This window comes from Mixophyes fleayi, chromosome 3 (genome assembly GCF_038048845.1).
Source record: "Mixophyes fleayi isolate aMixFle1 chromosome 3, aMixFle1.hap1, whole genome shotgun sequence".
NCBI lineage: Eukaryota > Metazoa > Chordata > Amphibia > Anura > Limnodynastidae > Mixophyes > Mixophyes fleayi.
In genome coordinates this window covers 14,478,087-14,502,343 of record NC_134404.1, presented here as the reverse complement: position 1 = coordinate 14,502,343, position 24,257 = coordinate 14,478,087, and the positions used below count along the sequence as shown (strand labels likewise).

At 40.2% G+C, this 24,257-nt stretch overlaps 1 protein-coding gene across 2 annotated transcripts in view; it reads right to left on the bottom strand.

Moving 5' to 3' along the window:
* Window positions 1-266: 266 nt before the first annotated feature.
* SCARA3 (scavenger receptor class A member 3) overlaps window positions 267-24,257 on the bottom strand; it is a 40,735-nt gene continuing 16,744 nt past the window's right edge. Inside the window, exons 2-6 of one of the 2 annotated variants that reach the window (XM_075201136.1) lie at window positions 23,574-23,648; window positions 21,292-21,411; window positions 17,137-17,235; window positions 10,946-11,989; window positions 267-1,605 (exon numbers count right to left, since the gene is read on the bottom strand). In XM_075201136.1, the coding sequence (XP_075057237.1) occupies window positions 1,151-1,605; window positions 10,946-11,989; window positions 17,137-17,235; window positions 21,292-21,411; window positions 23,574-23,648 (1,793 nt within the window). In that variant the 3' untranslated portion in view covers window positions 267-1,150. The remainder of the gene's footprint in view (window positions 1,606-10,945; window positions 11,990-17,136; window positions 17,236-21,291; window positions 21,412-23,573; window positions 23,649-24,257) is intronic. The other variant, XM_075201137.1, reaches the window with a different exon arrangement.

The following is a 24,257-nucleotide window of genomic DNA, read 5'->3' as shown; positions in this document are numbered from 1 at the left end:
CCATAACTAACTGGGTGACCCTTAACTTGCTGCTTGCATGTGTCTGAAGTCCTAACTATCCAGCTATGTATATGGGATAAAAGCATATTGCTGATGAATGCAATGTACCTTTTTAGCAATTGTTACTATTTAAAAACAGTATAGTGACATAGTGTTCTGTTGAAACGTTACAGTAATTAATACTATATAAACACAAACAGTAATGAGAGGTGACTTGTGTAAATTTGGTTTGCAACTTATATCAATAAATATGGACATAAGCGGGGCACGATTCTTATTCATCTTGTTACTGAATGCATATTAGTAAATGGAATATTTAGCATACATGGATATGCTTTCTATATACATATTGTAACCATTTCTTTCCAGCCGTGGTCCATGCTTAGTAAGTTCAGTACTTGGCTGCATTGCTTTAATGATGACAGTTCTTGGGACAAAAACTCTTTATTTCTATCGAAAATAGAGGGGATTAAATACCTCCAAACAGTGGAAGACCCCTTTCCATATGCACATTTCATGTCTTCATCCAATTTACCTCCAAATGAACTTTAGAAACTGAGGACTTTCCAGTTTTTAGATATAAAGAGAATTGAGCAGGAGATCAGCAGACGGATGAACTCGGAATTGTCGTTTACAGTGTACTGACATCATCCCATCTGCTTCATAGTATTAATACTGTCATGTATTGCCTCTCGTTTTATCTTCTTTACTAAATAAACAATTTTTTTAGTGAAAAGTCCTAAAATATTTCCTTGATGAAGAATATATAGAATGGTACGTAGAAAAATGAACACCAACACAATACAATACAATGCAGGAGATATTGTGTAGACTATAATGTAAGAGAAGAATTTACTTTCTGTAGCTTAATGAACGTCCATAGGTAAGTTGAATAGGTGAGTTATCTAGAGAGAGAATTTGATTTTCGGCCAGCGATCTCTATTCAGTCATTAATGAGAAAGATTAGACAGTGGTGGGCAAGCACATGGTCTATTTCTGACGACCGAGGATCTACATTTTAAGTACATTTTTTGGTTCATTAAGATTGGTCATTTTGTATTTATTGAGAAAAAAATCTACGGTCACAGCTGTTTTTCCTTTCCCCAGTGCTGCCAATATGTAGCTTAAGTTCCATTAAACATGGTTACATTCATTTTGAGACAGTAGATGGCTCTTTTGGAGCTGGAAGTCCAAGCAAACCACGAGGTCCTGGAATTCCAGCTTCCGCTTGTGGACCCATTGGTTCTTCTTTCTCTGGTATCCCAGGTAATCCTTGATATCCTTGTGGTCCAAAGATGCCTGAAGTTCCTATGTCACCGGGCGGTCCGCCAGGTCCAAGAAGACTTAAATCACCTTTTGCTCCTTTTTGACCTTTAGGACCCGGTGGCCCCATACTACCCTTCTCACCTTTGACACCTGAGGCGCCTTTTATACCAAGGGAACCTTTTTGTCCTGCAAGCCCTATATTGCCAGTAAGTCCTCTTGGTCCTTCATGGCCTGGATCACCTAAGTCACCTGTGTCACCTTTTTCTCCCTTTAGACCTATAGGTCCTTTGACTCCTGCATCTCCTTTGAATCCTCTTGCGCCTGGAAGGCCTGGCAAACCTGTTAAAGTAATGACATAATTAGTGATCTTATTTTACATATATTAATCATTGTTTCGTATCATCTGTCTAGGACATCCCTCATGTGTAGTAGTCTCGTTTGTACTTTGGGATGTCTCACGCAGGAAATATGAAACAGAACTATAGCCCATTTCATGAAATACTTGTATGTATAGGTTACCCATGGAAAGCCAGTTTAATTTCCCTAAGGAGTCCAAGTAAGGTACAGTAATTTGAGGTGTGTAATGGCAGGACATGTACCAGCCTGACTAGGTTTTTTGCTTTTATCCAAGCAGTATGTCTAGGTATTTCATTGGAGGAGGACTTCACATGCTGGGATGGGTCTTATTGATGAAGAGACTGGTCAATGTAGACCTGAATACTTCTTATAGAATAATAATGACTGGCTATGCTAGGCATGGATGGGCTTACAAGGGATATATGGCTTTCAGTTCCACTTGTTAAACAAATAAAATAAAATTAAGTTTAAAAATAGATCTAATTTATTTTAAAAGTGAAAAGAAAAGGACTTCAAATCCTGGGCTGTGACTCAATGGCGAAGAGATGGTCAATGTAGGTCAACTCTCTGATAAATTAGGTGATGCAAAAATAAGTCTATCGCCGGTGAAAATGCTTTCACAGATGCGCCCCTATGTGTTTGAGCTAATACAGAGAATGGGTGTTACATGGTTTTAAAATGGGAGTAATTGTGTCAGGAAATAAACTAAAAATATAATTTCCCTCTCACCACAAAATAAATAAATACAATAATATAAACCATAGTTGTTTACCTTTCTGACCTCCCCTCCAGGAGATTCTGGAAGGGAGGATCCAGGAGCAAGTGGCAATTGCATGGGGACGTGGTAAAGCTATGTACGTCATCTTAGCCTTGCCCAGGGGAGGGTTTAGCAGCCTATTAAGAACATTTTAAAGGAAAAGGGAAAGTTCAGAGGGGCAGATGACCCCCTGACCCCTACCCCCCAGTCCAGTTAGCCCTTGGCCTTGTCCCCTTCTAAGCACTGCTGTGATTCCTGGTATCATATAGCTGGGGATGGGGCCATAATGATGTGATTTACAACAAATTGCATCATCAATCCCCCTTCTACTTCACAAGTGGGTGAAATCCTGGTGAATGGACTATTCTCCTAGGATACTGGGAGAACTCCTCAAAATTAAAGAGCCTGACATTCCAGAAGAGTAGGTAAGTATGAGTACATTTCAGTAAAGTTTATATTACCTATAGTCAGTATTTGTAAATGTAAGAATCTACCTTTTCTTGTCGGATGTATATCTTAGGCTAATTGCCCCTGTTGCATTGGTAAAGAATACGTTGGTTGTTCTCACCCACAAACATCTGCTGATTTCTGATTGGATTGCAATATATTACACTCTATGTTGCATAGAGACATGGCCAGAAATGTAAAGGATGGATTTTACTGTTTCCATAGATACAATTGTTGCTAAAAAAAAATGCCAGTGATCCACAGAATATCTGTCAAAATGCCTCAGCAGATTCTGTTTGTGAGGTTGTAACAAACAATTTCAGGCAGAAAGTTCAAGAATCAGAAGTTATTCCATTGAGTTGTAGAACCCAGTATAGTGATTTTCATTTGGAAAAATCACTTTTGGGTGGCGTTACATTTAAAGAAATTATGAGATAGACTAGAAGTCATACAGAGTAGCAAGAACACATCTGATCAAGGACACACGTATAAAACAAGTAACTTACTAAACTGGAAAATAAAGTATAAAATTAGGTTAAGAAGGTATATTTTAAAATGAAATAAAACAATTTAGAAGTGTGAGAGTGTCATATTTAATTGAAATGCTTAAAAGTGGTGAGGGCTGAAATGAAGAATAGAGGGACACATGTAGCCCCTAAAACATTAAAGCAACATCTGGGTAAGGTCCTCTGTGTGCTCCATTCGGATGTGTAGTTGCAGGTTTAGATGGCTAAATAGGCATTACCCAAGATAAATGTTAGAGTCTAGATATAACTGGTGCTAACCCTCTACCATACCCGGACCTCCCAAAATGTAACCAAAATAAGCCCTACCCCTTACTCACCAAAATCCCACCCCATCTGACAAACATTTCCCTGGTCCACCAAAACACCAACACATGCCTACTTTCTCATCCACATCCATGTATGCTTTTAAGGTCACAAATCAGGATTGTTCTGCTGAAATTGAGAGTATCCTGTGCTGTAAATTTCATGATAAGTCTTAACCACACATTGCAGAGAGACAAATCACAGCTAATCACCATAAACTCTGTTTCTGTACCGTAAATATTGCAAACTGCTGTAGAGTTTCCTGTTATTTATCCTTCCCGAATAACTCTAAAAAAGTCTCCTGTAAGTTTGAATTTATATTGAAAACAGATATATTCTGCCTTTAATGGTACATTTCCTTTACATATTTACACCCTGCAAAGTGGAAAAATACTATTCACTGTGCTTTGAATCCTGTCTCCCTCAGCAGTGAATCTTTGCATGAAGTAATGCTTGGAAACAATTTATCCCACCAGCAGTGGAACTGAAAGGAAACAGCATTATACAACTTGTGAAGTCCAATTCTGAGTCACTCTGTGGCGTTTATTACAGACCTACTGTGCTCCTTTGTGTTTTCTTTACAAACTTCTGTGACTTTCTGTATTTGTGCTGAGGATTTTTTTTGTGCACATGATATAGATAAAGCACGTTGCCCAAATGGTTTAAGTTGGGCACTTTTGCTATAAAAAAAAGCAAACAAAATACCATATGTCACCTGTCAATAAAGGTTTCTTTCTACTCAGCAGGAAAAAAGCAAAAAACACAAACTAACTTGCTGGACCCCGTTCAGCAGATCCCACAGGGGAGGTGCCAAGGACCTATGTACATATGTATGATAACTATTATTGTGGATCTGTAGATACAGCAAAGTGGTGAAGCCTGATATATGTTTGAATTTGTGGTGTATTTGATGCTTTGCCAATTTGAAATGAAAGCTAGGGAACAACTACTTGGAAGTCAAGGTGTTACAGTGCAGTGGTGGAACTACCATTGATTAAGCAGGTGCAGTACACCCTTGCCCATGGAGATTATGGGGCCCTCTGCACTGGGCACTAGCGTGCTGTGGGTTCCGATTCCCTCATCCCCGATTCCCTACATCGGGGCCCGCAGCTCACTAGTTCAGCTTCTGGTACAGTGGTTAGCATTGCTTCCTTAAAGGGCCACAGGTTCAATGCCAACCAGGGCTCTACCTGTGTTAGCAAACAGGAATAGCCTGTAAACTCCACTAGAGCAGGGTCTGTGAATGACTATTTCAGAAACATTTTGTCAGGCGCCGTCTCCGCACTGACACTTGGTGCAGGAGACGGACGCCTGCACCTTCTCAGCAACCACGTCCTGTTGCCTAGCAGCGGGACGCTATGTCTGCTCACCTGTCGGCAGCCAGCATGTCTGACCGCCAAAATCTCCCTAACCCAATCAGGATGCACCTTAGGGTATATAAAGCAGCCTCTGACACATGTCTAGTGCCAGAGTATTGGTTCACTCCTGCTCCAGCGTTTCCTGAACTGATCCAGTGTCTTCTTCGATTCTGACTCGGCTTCCTGTGACTACCCTCCTGTGTTTAGTTTTGGTACCCCGCTGCCCGGCTGGTTTGACTATTTTGCTTGACCTGACTTCCCTCTGGATCCTCCCTCTGTACTGCACCGCTCGGTTGCCTCTGACCTGGATTGCCTGACTACGCCTGTCTACTACTGCCGCTACACCGGTGACTGTCTTGGAGAACCGCGACCTGCGCACCCTCTGCAGATAAGCCCAGACCTGGTCCCTGGTGAATACCGGGGTTACGTTAGACTCCGCGCCTCCCTGTTCACTTGCACCAATACCGGTTAGTGGCCATCTCTGCAATTCCGTGACACATTTGAGATGAAAGTGGAATAATGTTACAAAGGCTACATTCATTTGGAAATGTAACACCCGTGTGATCTAAAGGTTGCTCAGATAATACAATAAAATCCAGACCATCCTTTAGATCCCATATAAGGGAAACAGCTATAGGAACCTAGTAAAATGTGTTAAAATATGGGAAACTGTGAGTAAAGCTTTTGAGTGAACACATGGGACCCCTAAATAAGAGATATCAATGTTGTTCACCAAAATTGCCAATTTCAGTCAATTATTTAATTACTACAGGTCCCATACAATTTTTGGTACAGCATATGTCCCAATTCACTAATATTGTCACTAATTTTGTCTCCTCTTTGTGTGTTCCTTAGTTGTAATCTTTACCATCAACTCTTCTTTACCCCTCAACCATCCCGATTTAGACAGGACAATCCTGATTTGAGGGCTCTTTGCTGCCATCCCGATCGGGGCAGTGTTGTCCTAATTGGTGGGAAATTAGGGAGGTATTGCCTGTTTACTGCTGCTCAGCCTGGCAGCGGTGAACGGGCATCGTGTGCACTGGTACGCATAGCAATGAAGGGGTTTGGAGGGGAGGGGGGTATCCTAGTGATTCAAAAGAACTAGGCATACCCCAGGTGTTCGAGCACTCCCCCATCATGATGAGGCCGCAAACCCATAGTGCCGTGGCCACTCCCCATGTCCCGATGCCGCCTACCCAAATGTTGGGAGGTATGTTATTGAAATAAGACATGTTATAACCAAACTGAGGAAACACCTCATGATGCAGACTACAGTTGTGCAAGCTCCGCCGAGACAGACTCATGAAGAGCTTAGATTCACCGGAGCGGCAACAAAGTATCTCTGCAATCTATTCTAGAATGTTGGCAATTGTGGAGCATTGAGGCCAATAAGAAATGTACAATTGACCAATTTTTTCAAAGAGCTCACTCGTTGTTTATTCTTTCCATGGTTTTTGTAGGTTAAAATGTCACCACCTCAGGCTAAGCAAAATGACAGAGGTGTCCTCATTCTAAGCAGCGGTAACAGCCACTATCACTGCCTCAGTTTCCAGCACTGGTCCAATGTTAATACCGGAACCAACTCTGTGAAGACATTAATACATATAAGCAGGGGTAGAGTGACCCCTACCTGTAAATTTGTATAAGGACACTCAGCCTTGCAATATTTAATATGTAACATGTAATAGGTTACAGCCTTCCATATTGCTGCTTAACATCAGATAAGGGGGCACCACTTTTAAACGGACACAGGTACTCCCATCAATCATCTCTCGCTCAATTATCTCTGCTCCAGCTACTGCGTGCTTTAAATCGGATGAACTGTGCTATACCTACCTGTGAATTTGTTCACATTATAAATCTATCAGCTGAAAAGTGTTTACACATGTGGCAAATATCACTGTGTGTGTGTGTGTGTGTGTGTGTGTGTGTGTGTGTGTGTGTGTGCGCTCTGGGCTTGTACATGGATCGCAACAGCTGGAACTGTGAATGGAATTTTTATTTGCCTGCTGGGGGTTATAAAGTGTTGTATTACTGTATGTCTGTGCTCTGTATGTGGAAGGCATTATATGCATTTAAATAACTTCTAAAGAAGCTATTTTCTGCCACCATTCTGTAATGCAGCTTTGCTACCTTAGCTTTTTATTAAATGCAGCCGCAATTACTTTCAAAGTTACCCTGCGGATATTCGCTTGTCACGCTATCTCTTCCTGGGGGACACTAAGAATGAATCTCTCTGGTAAACATTCTATTGGAATGCAGTCAACTCAGAGTTATAAACTTTGTGATTTTCTTGGGTCAGATAAATCCTCTAATATCCATATAGATAACAGCAAGGATGGCATTATTCTATAGAAATCGGTCATTGTAACAAATGTTGCACAAATGTTCAAAGTGTTAAATATTTATCACTGCGCTGAGAGAAAAGGTTCCGATAGCCATTTACTTGTCTACTTTTGAGATGTGAGATTTGAGGTTCTTTATTTTACAAGTTGTGTTCTCATCAGTTAGGTTTAGGTAGAACACTTTGGAAAGAGTGGCGCGGTGGCTAAGTTGTTAGCACTTCTGCCTCACAGCACTGGGGTCATGAGATCAATTCCCGACCATGGCCTTATCTGTGTGGAGTTTGTATGTTCTCCCCATGTTTTTGTAGGTTTCCTCTGGGTGCTTCGGTTTCCTCCCACACTCCAAAAAACATACTGGTAGGTTAATTGGCTGCTAACAAATTGACCTTAGTCTGTCTGTGTGTATCTGTGTGTGTCTGTGCGTTAGGGAATTTAGACTGTAAGCCCCAATGGGGCAGGGACTGATGTGAGTGAGTTCTCTACAGCGCTGTGGAATTAGTGGCGCTATATAAATAAATGGTAATAATAGTGATTGCCAATAAAAGGTTATAGATAATGTTTATCACAAACATATAGAGATATCTTTATTTGTGGACAGAGGCTATATACAGATATAACCTATATTTCTATATTTGTAGAGGAAGCAGCAGCTGGGTAAATGTTAGCAAAAGAAGTTAAAGGTCCTTTAAACTGAAATACGAAGTACAGTATTTTCAGAAATTTCCGGTGGTGAGACACTCTTACCCTGGTGGCCTTGAACCATCATTGGTGGGTCACCAATTTGAGTTGCGCTGAAACTGGAGAACACTTGACCCTGACGCTTCTGGTGAGTGGGATGTAAATCTACAGGGATGTATTAATACCTGACATCTCCAATGCAATCATGTAACTTTATAATAAGAGCCTAAACATATACTAATAAAAGCATTGTAGTTTTGAGCAACAAGCTGTTATTATAATGTTTCAGGACCACCATAGTCCTGAAACACAGAACCCTTATAGAACCCCCCCCCTGCAATCGGGCAATCGGAATTGGGGGGCTTCACTGATACAGTCTTTGAGTTACACATTCACTTCGCCGTTGTGTATAATGCCATTACGCATAGTATTTGTAAATTCAGAGTTTTCACAATTTGCTATATGATGTGGTTGGGGTAGAATGGGGAACACTGTTGGTCAATTCCACCAACAAAAAGTTAAAAAATGTTCAACCAGTTGCAGAACAAGGGAAATATTTTGTTCCAACCCTCTGGTTTAGATATAACGTAATGACGTAATGGATGTGGACATTCCACAGTGTCTATGATTCAATTGCTTGTCATAGGAGTCCAAGGGAGGAAAATCCAATTCTCTGTCAAAATCGAGTGTTTTCACCGTAGTTAGAGTATCTATCTCTATCTCTCTCTCTCTCTATCTATCTATCTATCTATCTATCTATCTATCTATCTATCTATCTATCTATCTATCTATCTATCTGTCTATCTATCTGTCTATCTCAGATCTATCCATCTCATGCACAGAAGCATCCAGGACTGGCTGATGAGGTGGTAAGATTATCCTTATCACTGCTAGTGATATCACTGGGTAGCTAGGTATCACTCTGCTGCATTGGTGATATTTTCTTGTTAAATTGCGGTGATAATAGATTTTCTATCGCTGAGATAAACGGTGATAGACGATCTGTGTGATTGCTGCACAATAATAAGTAGACCCCCCGATGTACTCCCAGATAACAAGGGGTAACAGTATCTCCGTGTGTGTAGTGATGGAGCTGACTGAACAAGTGGGGTTTTGGCTTATGGAAATAAGTTTTGATTTTAATGGTCCTCTAGAAAAACTGTCATCCTTTCTCAGGCGCCGTGCTGGGGACAGATGGATGGGTAATAAACAGAATATTTCTGGTGACTGATTTATCTGGACAGGAAACTTTGCTTATAAAAATGTGCTTATTTCATTAAACCACGGGTGTAATAAACCTTCTAGTTGTTCGTTGAGAATCACCTATTGTTTGAGCCGATTTAACTGAAAACTAATAAACCAACTGGTTAATATTTACAATCCTTTTTTTCCTTTTTATAGTTACTATCATGATAACATGTTTCATTTATAAGCAATGTAAATGAGAGAATAAGCTATCAGTTATGATTTCTGCCATCTTCCAGGAATCTATGACCTAGTAAAATCCACCCTCTCTGTAACGTTCAGCCTATTCTGCACTCGTTGGTCATTGTGTTTTGTGTTATAAAATCCTCCTGTGTTCTGCATAGTTAAACTTTACTTGAAAACCACATTTCCATGAAACACATTCTGACAACAAGACTAAAGAAAAAACGTATTTGGACACTATAGTAATAATAGCTTAATCTCCCGTCCCCTCCCCGTACTAAAAAAGCTCAAAGTAAACCGAGTCATCCAGACTTCTGCGTGTATAAAGTATTCTGTATGGGGAGTACAGGGTTTCAAGCAAAACAGAGCATGAAATCCCCATCAAAATTGACCGTATTATGTAGCAGTTTATTGGCCAAAATATAGTAGGGGGAGAGTTAGGGAATGTTTGAAGATGCAAGACACCAAAAGTAAACATTAACCATTCAAGAATCCTTTCTTACACTGTCATCCAGGTTAATGAACAGCAAAATCAAAAAAGTGGGACTAGAGAATGATCTGTTTTTTATCTTCAAATCTGTCACTGGTCACACCATATGGATAACCTATTTAAAACCTACACATATAAACATACACAAGTCACAATGCTCTGTTGCCATATTAAGACGCATTTTTAAATTGCCGAAACCTGGGCTGAATATGACAATTGAGGTTACAAGGATAGTGCTAAAAGAATTGCAAAGTTGGGAGTTCCACTATAAATACCATTGTGCTCAAATCACCCCTTATTCTCTACAACAGGACTTGGCAAATGTTTAATCATCAGCCGGCTCTTGGTTACAGATGGGGTATTGGATCTGCAAAAAGACCCAAGCTGTGCCAAAACTGTAAATAAAGGTCACTGGCTTCTTTAGAACCCCAATGTTCCACCAAGGGGTCTCAGAGGTTCTGCAAGGTAGTAAAAATGTGTTAGTGGACCTAAATTTGCATGTACAAATTAAAATTTGCATGGCGACATTTGACTCTAACCGATTCAATGCAGAAGATTCTTAGTACCATCTCTGATGACTCATCGCCAAACAGGATTTCTTTGCCTGGTTTTGCTAAGTTTCGATTCTTCAACCATTCCACTGAAGCACAAGGCCTCACAGTAAACATGAAAGTAAAATTAATGCTGGTGTTTTATTTTATTTTCAATTATCTTTTTTAACTACTTCTCAAATATATATATTTTTAGTTAAGGTACCAGAAACTTGTAGCCCAGCTTTGGGAGGGGTGGAATACGGACAGGTAGTGGTTCCTCAGTAATTTCTTCAACTTTTTCAGGGTATGTGAGCTAAAATAGATTAAGAACCACTGCTCTGAAATAGGAGACTTCTTTATTACCTATATGTGACAATTTATAATAAAAATAAAGTAGTTGTCTGTGAATTACATTTTATACCGTAAATGTAAAGGTTATGCTATTAGTCTTACCTTGTACAATAGTGACCTTCTGGAGAATTTCTCCATGTTTGGTGTCCACTAATTTCATTTCTTCCATGATCATTGAAAGGTTTCGTACATCAAAATCTAGCCTTGCGTTCATCAAACTGAATCTCTCTCTCAGCAAATCAGTGCTGCTCTGCATGAGCCCAACCGTTTTATTAAGGTAATATAATTCCTCAGCATGAGAATTGAATCCATGGCTGCAAGACAGTCGCACATCGTCAAGGTACTTCAACATGCTGTGCACGTGGTTGTCGGTAGCATTGATATTGGTGAATATTGTGCCAATCTCTGTTTCATGGGAGAACATCCTGCCCTCCAGGCTTTCGAACCGCTCAATCGTCCGATTCTGAGTGTATTTTGAATGGTATTGGAGATCTTGCATGTTTTCCTCGTGGTCATCAAGGAAAGAAGTAATGTTATCCAACTGTAGATGGAGGCCCATCACTTGTAGAACGAGATCATGCGTGACCTCCATGTTTAGGGTGATTTGTTGGGCAGTTGCTCCAATGCTACTCTGAATGTTTCTCACCAAGTCAATTGTTTTGCCCGATGTGGTCTTAAATGCACCAAAGACCTTACTGTAATTTTGCCAATCAGCGATAATTTTTTGCAATGTCAGAGTTTCCTCATCAGTCTTTCTCTGTATGACTTGTATCCAGTCTGTCGTTTGACCTACAGTAACATTTATCTGCTGAACTGCTGCTGTAATATCATATCTCTCCTGGACTAAATTTTTCACTGAGGCCTCCAGCTCAGCTGCTGCCGTTTGCCACCCTTTCACCTGCGACAGAAAAAGCCCCAAAGTCTGATTTATCTGACGAAGGGAGAAGTTACTTTTCAGAATATGGTTGTCCATTTTGCCGCTTGCAGCCGTCAGTAACTGATGACTCTGAGACGTACGTTCTAATTGCACGTCCTGTGCCAAGAGCATCTTTTGCATCGCTTCCAACTCGCCATGAAGTTTGTTGATCTCCCGGCTCAAGTAGGCGGCGTCATGGCAGTATGAACAGTTTCCCACAGATTTCATATCTAATGATCAAAAACATAATTATTAAAATGTGATGCTATAAACGGAATCAACAATTACATAATTGCTCAGTGATTGGTAATTGCATCTCTTTCTAGCGTGGTGTTTACGATCTATTAAAACATTAGCCATATCTGATTCACTCTTAAAGACATTAGAAACCTATATATATCTGTAGTGAAGAGGAAATGTTGTTTCTTCAAGTGCTGCCACCCTTGGTCTCTTCAATGGGTTTTTCTGCTGTGATTGCTTGGTCAAGATTTATGTCATGTGCGGATACTCGTTAATAGAAACTATTCCTTGGCTTTATTTATTTTAAGAACTGTGCCCTCTCCCTTACATTGTTGGTGCCCAGGGACTACTTACCTTTGTATTTTTGGCAGTCTAATTTTTAAAATGTACTGGGCACTAGCAAAGAAGCTCCTAAATCATTCTCCCTCCACCAGAACAAACACATATAGCTCTTTATACTAGCTATATCTGTCACTCTAGGGGTGTGATAGGTAATTTTCGTAAATTGTTCCTAGTTAGACAGGATGTTGTGTTTGATTCTCTTTGTCTTTAATGTTTGGGTCGTAAGACAGGCAAGATGTCATTGGTCACTGCAGGAGAAGAGAAGAGATTGTTCTGCCTTCTGTTTTCTTTGGACAGTCCCAATGTTGGGTGACAGAAAGGGGTGTGTACTGCTGGGGAAAGGGGTGTGGTTCAGCAGTTAATTTATTGGATTTGGTTGGAGCTTATTTGGATTACTGCATGGCCTGTTTAGTCCCAAATTTCCAACCGTGATTGTTGGCAGGTATGGTCATCCCTACTGCTCGGTGATCGAAATATCCTCTCAGTTCTAAATTCTGGACGGCAGTCGCGTTGCTAAGGGGCTAATATACTGATGAGAAACACCATAATGAGCAGGGGTTCTGCCAGTGTATAGACTGTTAGACAGTGAGGGCCAGATGCAGAGTGGTCGTAAATTGGGCATAATTTACACTAAAAAAAGCTGCACATAAAAATAACGTATTTGTGACTATATGGGAGCCATAAATCGTTGCAGTAGCATTACACCAGCCACACATCACAAAACCTTACGTCTCACTTGCACCCATGTTTTCATCCTTTTGTTTTGTGTGCAATAAATATGCATTTAGGCATCAATGAAACGTAAAAAAAACCCCTCTCTGATACAACAGTAACAATTCGCCATCTCTACATGTGTATGTAAGAGAGAAAAAAGCCTTGCTCAAACAAGCACACAAAAGTATAATATACTGTACGTGATGAATGACATATGATGAAGAAAGCACTAATCAGCGGTGCTATCACAAACAGCCAATCAAAAATGGTTCGCTAGTGCTGGAAACCGTCATCATCATCCGGTATTTGTACCAGTCCATAAGCGCCTGCATATAATATGGCTTTCTCGGATGTATATACATGTTTTCCTGGTCTGCATCTGTTTCCGAACACTCCCTCACTGTACTCATCTTACGTTAGAACGTTGGTGTCCCACTCTCCAGTTGCAGGCTGGCATTAGTGGTAGAATCAGTCAATGTTATAGTGTTACCAGCCCAGCCTGTAATATCCTAGTGCTGGTAGTGGCTGTTTGTTTTACCTTGTCCCCCAAACTTGTGGCCTAGGCTATGAACGTTGGGGCTGGGAAAACTCTTTTTGGTGGAAGGGGGCACTTTACAAATTTATTTTTAACCTTCTTTTTAAACAAGCAATTGATCATCATCAGCAGCAGTACGGAGCTTGATCCAGCCCTTTAGCAGCCGCAATAGATGTGGCTTCTGACAGGTGTATAAACGGCTGTATCCAGGTCAAATGCCTCTACTTTGCTTGCCCGTTCCTCCCCTTCCCCATCCTTCCCCTTTCCCATCCCTCCCCTTCCCCATCCCTCCCCTTTCCCATCCCTCCCCTTCCCCATCCCTCCCCTTTTCCATCCCTCCCCTTCCCCATCCTTCTCCTTTCCCATCCCATCCCTCCCCTTCCCCATCCCTCCCCTTCCCCATCCCTCCCCTTTCCCATCCCTCCCCTTCCCCATCCCTGCCCATCCCTCCCCTTTCCCATCCCTCCCCTTCCCCATCCCTCCCCTTTCCCATCCCTCCCCTCTAAACGTAAGGAGGAGAAAGTGTCAGATGCATGTGGCCTGTTCCCTGGGCATGCACAGCGCAAAATATTCTGCTTTAACCCCTATGTTTACTACTTAATATTTATAAAGTCTATTGCTCGGATAATACTTTGCCTTTGTATCTTGATATAGAACTGACACTTATAAGAAGACTGGAGAAATACCGTATACGCTGATTTTACATCTTTCTCAAATGATTCTTCCTCCTGTTTTTAATTGCAAATGTTTATTGAAGCAAACCAAATAATTGTGTTTACCAGAGCACAACATGAAATCTCTTTAATTGGTTAATTGACATCATTATCTCCAGCTGACTTTTACTGTGTAATTGCAGCCGGCTCCATCTGCGCATACTCTGCAGCCATTTATAGTTCACAAATAACTTTATGTTCAAACAGGATGTGGAATTTTGGAGACTGAACTTTTGCTAGTAGCAGAACAGACAGTCCTCAGTCTGGACTGATATTTATTTTATTTTTTTTGAGGGGGGGGGCTGATCTGCAAAGTACAACAGTTCTCAACCGATGCGGGAACTGAAACCTGCGTTTGCTTGGCTTTTAGTGTTTGTAAACACGTCCAGTCTAGAGCAGATCTATTTATTAGGTCTTAACCTGTCATTGCTATTGCGTTTATAGAGAGGATCCTCTCTAGTGCAACATGCAGAACTTCAATGTGTAAAATGAATTAAAAACAAATTTTGGCACACTTTTAAATCCCCATAATTCGCTGCAAAACAACACACAGCTGACCTGGTCTGGGAACACGCTTACACAGATTTAAATCCTTAAATGTTCTGGCCCCAGTCCTCCGATGAAATGGATGGTAAATTTGTTGTTTGTAAGAGATAATGCTTACCAAGCATGTAGCTATATCATATGTGTGATACTATTCCAGATGTGGAGGATTCAAAAATAATAAAATGTGCTTTGAGTCCATACTATTGTTTTTAGTTCATGTTATAATACATAATTCAACATCAGGAACAATCATCAGTAAATAAGAATTTCACCAAGATTATTTATAACATTAGGGGTAGTGGGTTAGGGGTGAGATTTAGCTTTATATGGAAGACTGGAGACAAGACTATCGCAGAGTGCAATAGACAATCAATATTTAAAACTGTCACGAGCCGTGGCGGTACTCACAGCCGCCGCGGCTCGCTTCTGGCCCCCTCTGGCGTCCCGGCCGTCACCTTGATGACTGGGGCATCACTTCCGGATCCTGGCCGACCGTTGCCATGGCAACGGTCGGAAGCTCTGTGCTCTGCGCTGCGTCCCGGCAATGGAGGAAGCCGGGCGCGCATGCGCAGAAGTTAAAACTACCTGTGGCTTGATTTAACAAGCCTGTGGGCTGATTAATGCCTGATACATTAATTAGGCAGGGGGCTGTGTGTGATTCAGAGCTAGGCTCTGATTGGTGGCCACTAGTATTTAAAGCAGTGAGGTCTGCAGCCTCACTGCCGGTTATAGCTTCTGTGCTCCAGTCTGCTGACCTGCTTGTTCCTGTGCTAGTCTTCTGAGACCGCTATTGACTTCCCGTGTATGACCCTTGGCTTTGAATTGGACTTCGCTCGTGTTTCCTGTGACCCTGATCTCTGGCCTGTTTACCGTTTCTGCTATCCGCCTGTGACCCCTGACCCCAGCTTGTTTACTAATACTGTTGTCTGCTGCCGGCCCTTGACCTCTGCGTGGACCTCACTCCGCTTGCCTGGGTTCTCCCCAGCCGGTACACACTTCACGACCCTCTGTCAGTCTTCGGCCCAGTCTGTCCCCACCATCAGGGGCTCCAGTGAACACCTGACTGGCAGAGTAGATTCCGGGTTGTGTTGTGCCGGCTGGAGGGGTTCCTAACAAAAACACTGGTGTTAAGCTAAATAGTTCCTGAACTATGTTAGCTTGTTCACATGCTTTGTTTTCCTTTATTTAGAATGTATTTATAAAATTATATAATTTATATATATATATATATATATATATATATATATATATATATATATATATATATATATATAATAGTAATAATATATTTATCATTGTATATTGTATTTTACTGGCTTATGGTGGAAATGAAGCACTTACTGATGTATTTAGCACATATTTTTGTTTACAGAACAAAGTAACATGACCTTTTAAAATTGACTGGAAATAATATTGTTTTATCACTGTACATTGTTTCCAGACCTCCTAATCGTGGGTCTCTACCCTGTGATCTCCGCTGTCCGCTCATTTCAGCGCGGTTCTGACAATTAGTCCCATCTCTGTGAGCCAGATGGTGTAATTCATAGCTATAAATAATGGCTTACTGAATGATGGGCGGCACGGTGGCTCAGTGGTTAGCATTTCTGCCTTACAGCACTGGCATCATGAGTTCAATTCCCAACCGTGGCCTTATCTGTGAGGAGTTTGTATGTTCTCCCTGTGTTTGCGTGGGTTTCCTCCGAGTGCTCCGGTTTCCTCCCACATTCCAAAAACATACTGGTAGGTTAATTGGAGCTGCTATCAAATTGACCCTAGTCTTGTGTGTGTGTCTGTGTGTGTGAGTGTGTGTTAGGAATTTAGACTGTAAGCTCCAATGGGGCAGGGACTGATGTGAATGAGTTCTCTGTACAGCGCTGCAGAATTATTGGTGCTATATAAATAAATGATGATGATGATGAATGATGGCATCTGTGCTCTACCTAGTGTCAGTTTTAACCCTGTATCAGACACCTCCCTCATCCATCTCTCAGAAAATATTATGAATGTTGCCCTCCTAAGGTCCCCAGTAATTGTAAGAAGCAGGACCAGGCTCTACTGAACTAGCTGTGGTATTGGGACCTCTTCCTCTTTGTGATAGAGGTCCCAATTGTTGAAGAGGAGGTGGAAAAGCTCTTTAAATCAGCACAGTGCTGCTCTATTTCTGCTACATTTAATATTAACTTATGAGTGGTTAACGGATTTTAGTAAAACCCTAGTAACATTTTGTAGTATTTTTGAAGAACCTCAGATGACTCCACAAAGATCAACAGAAAATTGCAATATTTACCAAGCTCTTGAAGATTTACTTGTACTGAAACAATCTTCTTCTCGTAACTTGATTTAGTCGAACTGAAGTCATCATGCAGAGAATCAACTTTCCTAAAAACTATACATGACAGGTAGAAAATCAGATATCATGCTTCATTAGTTACATAAAATTTCAGGATGACATTATAATTGTACACAGTCAGTCTTATTTACTAAGATGCACTAAAAGAAACTTCCCTTTCTAAATATGCCTTTTTATTTTTGTTGACATATGCAAACTTCAGATTCTACCAACAATTTACTTTTTAATTTTATAGGTTTTGCATAATCCAGATCTATATATCTTGATGAATGAAATTGTATTTTCTTGCTACATTAGGTATAGTAATGTGTAATACAAGGTTAAATAACCCTATAAAAATAAGGTTCAAAGTGGGGGCAATTTGCTAGCTCCCCCATTTTATATGAATATTTGTATCAGACTGAATAATTTCCAAAATTCAGTTTTATTTCTTGGCTAAAGTACAAATTCATGACCTTGCATTCAATTGTAAGCATTGGTGGGCATGTTCAAAATCCAAAGTTTCAAAACCCAAACTCTAAGGTTAGCATGTGTGGCTCCATTTTCCAGGACCCCTTTCTCTCATACTTTCTTCTAGGCAGGCCCGACTGAACAGTCTGCATCAACTTGTTTTGTATATCAGGTCGGAGGTCAGATTTCCTGAGGTGGTGCAATTTCCTCAGTAGAGAAGAAGGGGGTTCTAACTCATAGGACCACTATTATGCTGGGCTGAATTTCTAATAGCAAAATGCAGGCATGTGCCAATGTCATAGGACAGGATATGAAAACAGCAGACAGCCAGTATCCATCCCAAGTGGGATGACCCTGACTTTCATAATCTCCAGCGGACACAGCACACATAACTAAACGATCTCTATCTGTCGTGAGTACCAGATATATTAGTCTATTATTACAGCCCTCTCAGCACATTTGTTATTGTGAATAGTTTGGAAGAAAACACGGATTACGAGAAGGTCACTTGCTCACACTGTTTATATTATTTTGAAATGTTGAGTGTTTTTATCCAATAAATCAGATATAGATGAAATATTTCACATACAGTCAAGTTTGGTCAACATCATTATTTTACATAAATAACATTTCAAAATTATTAAATAAAGAATTTAAGCCAAATATTTATCTTGTCGCTTGCCAAAAAATTGTTTTTGTTGCATGCTAAAGTATTCTCTTAGTAAACAGATTTAGCAAAGTAAGTTGCAAAGCTTGTTCTTCATTTTAAAGAGAACATAAATAATAATAGTGATCATACTAAGACACAACAATAGCATTGTCATCTATTTTGATTAAAATTCTTTTATCTTCCACTTACCTGTTTTTGTCAATTGTCAGTCTGACAGTCTAGTCATTTTCCTGGCACTGAAACTAGGTGAATATATTTTTTTCTTTAAATCTCCCCTCTTCTGTTTGCATCCTCAAAAGACAATTTAATTCCCCCTATACATCCATGGATTATTGACTTCTCCTGTGTATGAACAGGAAGTAACCTGGTCCAGGTCTGAACCCCAGCTAGCAAGTAGTAAGGCCCAGCTTCTTCTGGTAAGTCCTCTTTCTCAATCTGAAATGTAGCCTTTCAACGCAATCTATAAATTAAATGGAATTAATTTAGGAGAATCTATAGTGGAAAAGGATTTGGGAGTGCTCGTAGACACTGGGGCAAACACAGGATTCGAGGAGGGGGGTTTCTGCGCCACGATACAAGTGGGCGTGTCCAGTATGTGTAGGGGTGTGGCTACAAACACACACCGTGTCCAACACACAGATATGTAAACTGTCCCATACACAGTCAAGCACAGACACACACAAACACACAAACATGTAAGATGTCACATACACACACTGATATGTAAGCTGTCACATACACACACATACATACATACATACATACATACATAAACACACAGATATGTAAGCTGTCACATACACATACATACATAAACACACACATACATAAACACACAGATATGTAAGCTGTCACATACAAATACACGCATACATAAACACAGATATGTAAGCTGTCACATACACACACACGCATACATAAACACAGATATGTAAGCTGTCACATACACACACATACATACATAAACACACACATACATAAACACACAGATATGTAAGCTGTCACATACACACACACACACATACATAAACACACAGATATGTAAGCTGTCACATACACATACATACATACATAAACACACACATACATAAACACACAGATATGTAAGCTGTCACATACATACACATACATACATACATACATACATACATACATAAACACACACATACATACACACACAGATATGTAAGCTGTCACATACACATACATACATAAACACACACATACATAAACACACAGATATGTAAGCTGTCACATACATACATAAACACACACAGACACTCACACACATACATGTAAGCTGTCATATACGCAGACACATTCTTACCTTCTTCTGCTGCTGCCTCCTGTATAACACCCATGCTGGCAGTGTGGTAGGAAGGGGCGGGGCCAATCTGCCGGCAGAGATCTGTGCTCACACAGCAGGGGACTGACTGGGAGATGATTACAAGCAGCAGTGGCTGGTCCCGGGAGAGGGGCCAACCACTGTAAGCATAGGACACCACAGGTAGGACAGGGGTTACTAGGGACTAGGAAACCCCCCATGTGTGCGCCCCTGAGACAGTAGACTTAGCAATAGTGCTCAATGTCAAGCAGCACCTGCAAGGGCAAACAAAGTATTGGCATGCATAAAAAGGGGCATAGATGCAAGGGAAGACAGTGTAATTTTGCCACTGTATAAATCGTTGGTAAGACCTCATCTTGAATATGCAGTACAGTTCTGGGCACCACTCTATAAAAAAGATAATTTGGAACTAGAAAGGGTTCAGAGAAGGGCGACAAAATTGATAAAGGGTATGGAGTCATTAAGTTATGAGGAAAGGTTAGCTAGTTTAGGCATGTTTACTTTAGAAAAGAGGCGTCTAAGGGGAGATATGATTACTATGTACAAATACTTTAGGGGTCAATACAGAGAGCTTTCATGGGAACTTTTTACCCCGAGGACTATACACAGGACACGCGGTCACCCCCTAAGGTTAGAGGAGAGGAAATTTCACAATCAGCAAAGGAAGGGGTTCTTTACAGTAAGGGCAGTCAAGATATGGAATTCATTGCCGTTAATTAAATTGAAGGATAGTAGTGGATATAGGGTAAAAATAGTACTACAATATTGGGTCTCGGGGGATTTTCACAATTGAAACAGATTGGCGGTTGCTTAGTCTGGATCAATTTCAAACATAAGTGAGGAATCGCAGGAGATCCAAAATAGGTTGAACTCAATGGACTGGTGTCTTTTTTCAACTATGTTACTATGTTACAGTTGTATCCTATTTATTGGTCCTTCTCATGTCCTTCAAAGCCTTCTACTGTTGGAAGGTTGTAGAGCTATCTATTATGTGTTGCCCTCACCAAGAGCAGCCTCTTGCATTGATAAAACATTATAGTTTATAATGACTGCTATGAGTACAGCTACCATACTTGTCATGCAGTGTGACTGAGCACTGATAGATGATAATCATCCATTAATCTATAGCATAAGAGTGTAGTGTGTCTGGGTCACCTTCCACCACCATTCAAGATAGTATTACCTATCTTTGAGGAGAATTCTGGTCTCTGGACTCAGATAGTGCAATGTGGAATGCGCTCTACCCAATATTGTCTATCAGCAATCTTCTAGCTGCTAGCTGGAGGTAACAATGTACAGAATAATGACCAACAGTGAAACCGGCCAATAGTATGTACATGGTGCTCAACTACTGTACTTGTCAGTATGATATAGACTGTATAAGGAGGTAGGTTACTTTTATACTGGTTGTATAAATGAAACCAGCCTATCCATTTGATATTAGGTGGACATTCGGTACTGCCATTTTTTGTTAAGATTTACATTATGATACACAACTACACAGAATGGTGCATTATGCTGACATCAGGGGAACGATAGACACTGTTGGGAGACTGTAAAGGAGTTTATCTTTAATTAGCAGTAGATTGTAAACAAGAAAACAATTCAAGTGACTCTTGGAACTTACCCAATGATGCTAATACTATAACAGCGATGATGAGAATCACAACAACGAAGTAGAGAACTTTCACTGAGTTCTGGAGGGACAGGTTCTTCTGGCACCTGGTGCAGGTTGTTCTGGTCCTACCTTAAAATTATAGATCACAGTAAAATGTATTATTATTTATTGAAACAAACTAGGAATCGTACACTTACATTAATTAATTGGCTGGGAGCAATATATTTGTTATGCTCAAATCAGTATGTAAACTTAGCAGTGATATATGAAATAACTAACTTAAATTTGAACCTTGGATTACTTCCAAATGTTTTGTGCAAGCTTTCATGTTACTTTATGTATCCATTGTCAGGAAGTGATGTAGGCTAAATAGATTAGGACCTACTAGGTCCTCCTTGAAAAATCCAGGGGAGTCCAGAGAAATGTTGGGTTAGACAGTAGAGTTGTCAATTTTTTGCTGTTTTGCAGTGAGATTGTGATAGGTACAGGTAGATAGGAGAATTCTGAACAGAACAAAAATTATGAGGGTGAACTTAATGCCAAATCCTGCCAAGGAAAGATGTCAAATTCTGTGCCCAGATGCGGAATGAGACAAATATTGTTCGGAACTGCTTTGAAAAATTTGCTCTTCTCTTTGGTGGACGCTGTTTAGAGTGCATAAGTTCCATTAGTCTTCTTACACCGCACAGTGGTGAATGTTGCTTGGACAGTGGGATTTATCTACCCTGCTTAGTCTACAGAGTTGGGAACTGTTTGTTTAATAGGAAAACATAAGTTATGGTTTTTGAAATGGACATGCAATAATGGCGGGATTAGAATGAGGTGTTATCAGCATGTATAAGAATTATGTTTATGTATAATCTATTATTTATCATACTGCTATTTATTTGGATGAAATAAGGTAATTGTATGTTATCCCAGTTGGATTGTTTCTAAACATGATGGATACATTTTAAGTCAGTAGAGCTGGCTCCAAAGCTTGATTGCATATAATGTATATGTAGCCCTTTACTCATTCCCTTCGCACGGCGTCATCATTAAAAATTAAATGGCGCTATAGATCCTTAATCATGGAATGTGCAAATGGCAGCTCAGGTGAGGAGGAACATCAGAAACATAGCTGTCTGTTTAAAACAGCATTAGTAGCAGAGGAGAAAGCAGAAAGCAGCCACAGAACACCAAAAAATGTGGAGGGTAAGACTATTAGGGTAACACTCCACCCTCGGTAATTACAGGTTCATACATCACAAATAAGCAAATTCCATCCAATCTGATTATGGCATTTTGAATGAATTTCTAGCAATCATGTGCCAATAGATGTATAAAATTTCTTCTACAGGATGTTCAGAACATGGATCATCATTGAAATAATTGAAACGAGTAGCCCTGGGACACGTCTACCTGGGTCGACCCTTGTTCTTATATCGGTGGTGTGTGATGAGCGACAGCCCACAATGTCGTTTTGCAATCTTATCCGCACATGATTATAAGTGCAATTTCTTTACTATTGTTACTAGACAGATTTTGATATTTTTTGGAGCCTCTCTCACTTTGTTGTCAGTGTCATTCTGATTAGAATATTGTACCTGTGTGATGGTATGTGAGACACTTCCTGGTCTACTGTATTGGAGAAGCTCTACTGCGATGGTACAGCGGACCGGTTTTGTGGTTTTACAAGAAATATCTACTGGAATACATCCAGTGACTTCAACAATAATTATTATTCATCAGTTTTGATCTTGTGATAGTTCTGAATCTGAATTAATACATTTCTTTTTTTCTGGACAAAGTTACAGGGTACTCTACACAAACATACAGGTACCATGTGGCACAACAGCATAGGGAGCGGGTAGGACCCCATTGCTGTACCAGTGGTTCTTACTACCCAAGAGTGTCCTGTAAAGAGCTGAAAACTAATTGTGATTTTTAATTTCAATAGAAGTTTCTAGAGCACAAAGCACTAGACTAGTAGCAGATATACTTTACCATACCTCATCATATGAGCGGAGTAGGTGGCTAATCATCAGATGGGACTGAGTTAAAGCTGCAGAGCTTTGTTCCCAAATACACCAGGGACTGCGGTTGGCGAAAGCCATTAATATAATTGAGTAGTAGAAATGTGAACATAAAGCAGAATTTACTGTATTGCTCTAGAAATTGCAATGATTCACAGAATATTTATGATTATATATTAGGACCCAGAAAAAACCCTATGTAATAACAGGCCCAGAGGAATAATGGGAAGAAAAGTGGTAGCTGTTTACTTGAGATAGCTGAAGATGTATACTTACCATTTTGTCTGTATCTTGAGGAGGGCATGTCGTCCTCGTCTTGTATAAGTTCCTCCTCTGAAATACAAAATAAATCTGCCTCCTTTTATACCACATATGTATGCAGTCTGGTTTACAGCAATTCATTTTTTCCTGGTTATAAAATTACTGAACATTTCATATAGTTATAAGAATTAATATTTTCTTTTACTGTAGCTTGGTATGTGCGGAATTTATATGGTTATAATTTCCTGGCTATAATTTTATAACTTTTAAGGTACATTTGATCAGAGTCAGAGCGCCTATTGTACTAATTATTAAAAGTGGTTACACATGGACAATCAGGAGATGAAATGTGTGTGGGTCTGCTACTCATTATTACCAGAATACTAGAATATTAACTGCAGCACATGGTGTATAAGCTCAGCCAACTCCATTATGTTTATATTTAGGTAAGTTTGATGTGCGAGGGGCTAGGCCAGTGTTGGCTAACCTGTGACACTCCAGGTGTTGTGAAACTACAAGTCCCAGCATACCCATTCAGCAATAAGCTGATATATATTGACAAAGCATGCTGGGACTTGTAGTTTCACAACATCTGGAGTGTCACAGGTTAGCCAACACTGGGCTAGGCCAACACAAGGCCAATCTGCGCATCTATATTTATCAATTTGTTAGTACCTGTCAAATTGGTGCAGGATGGTT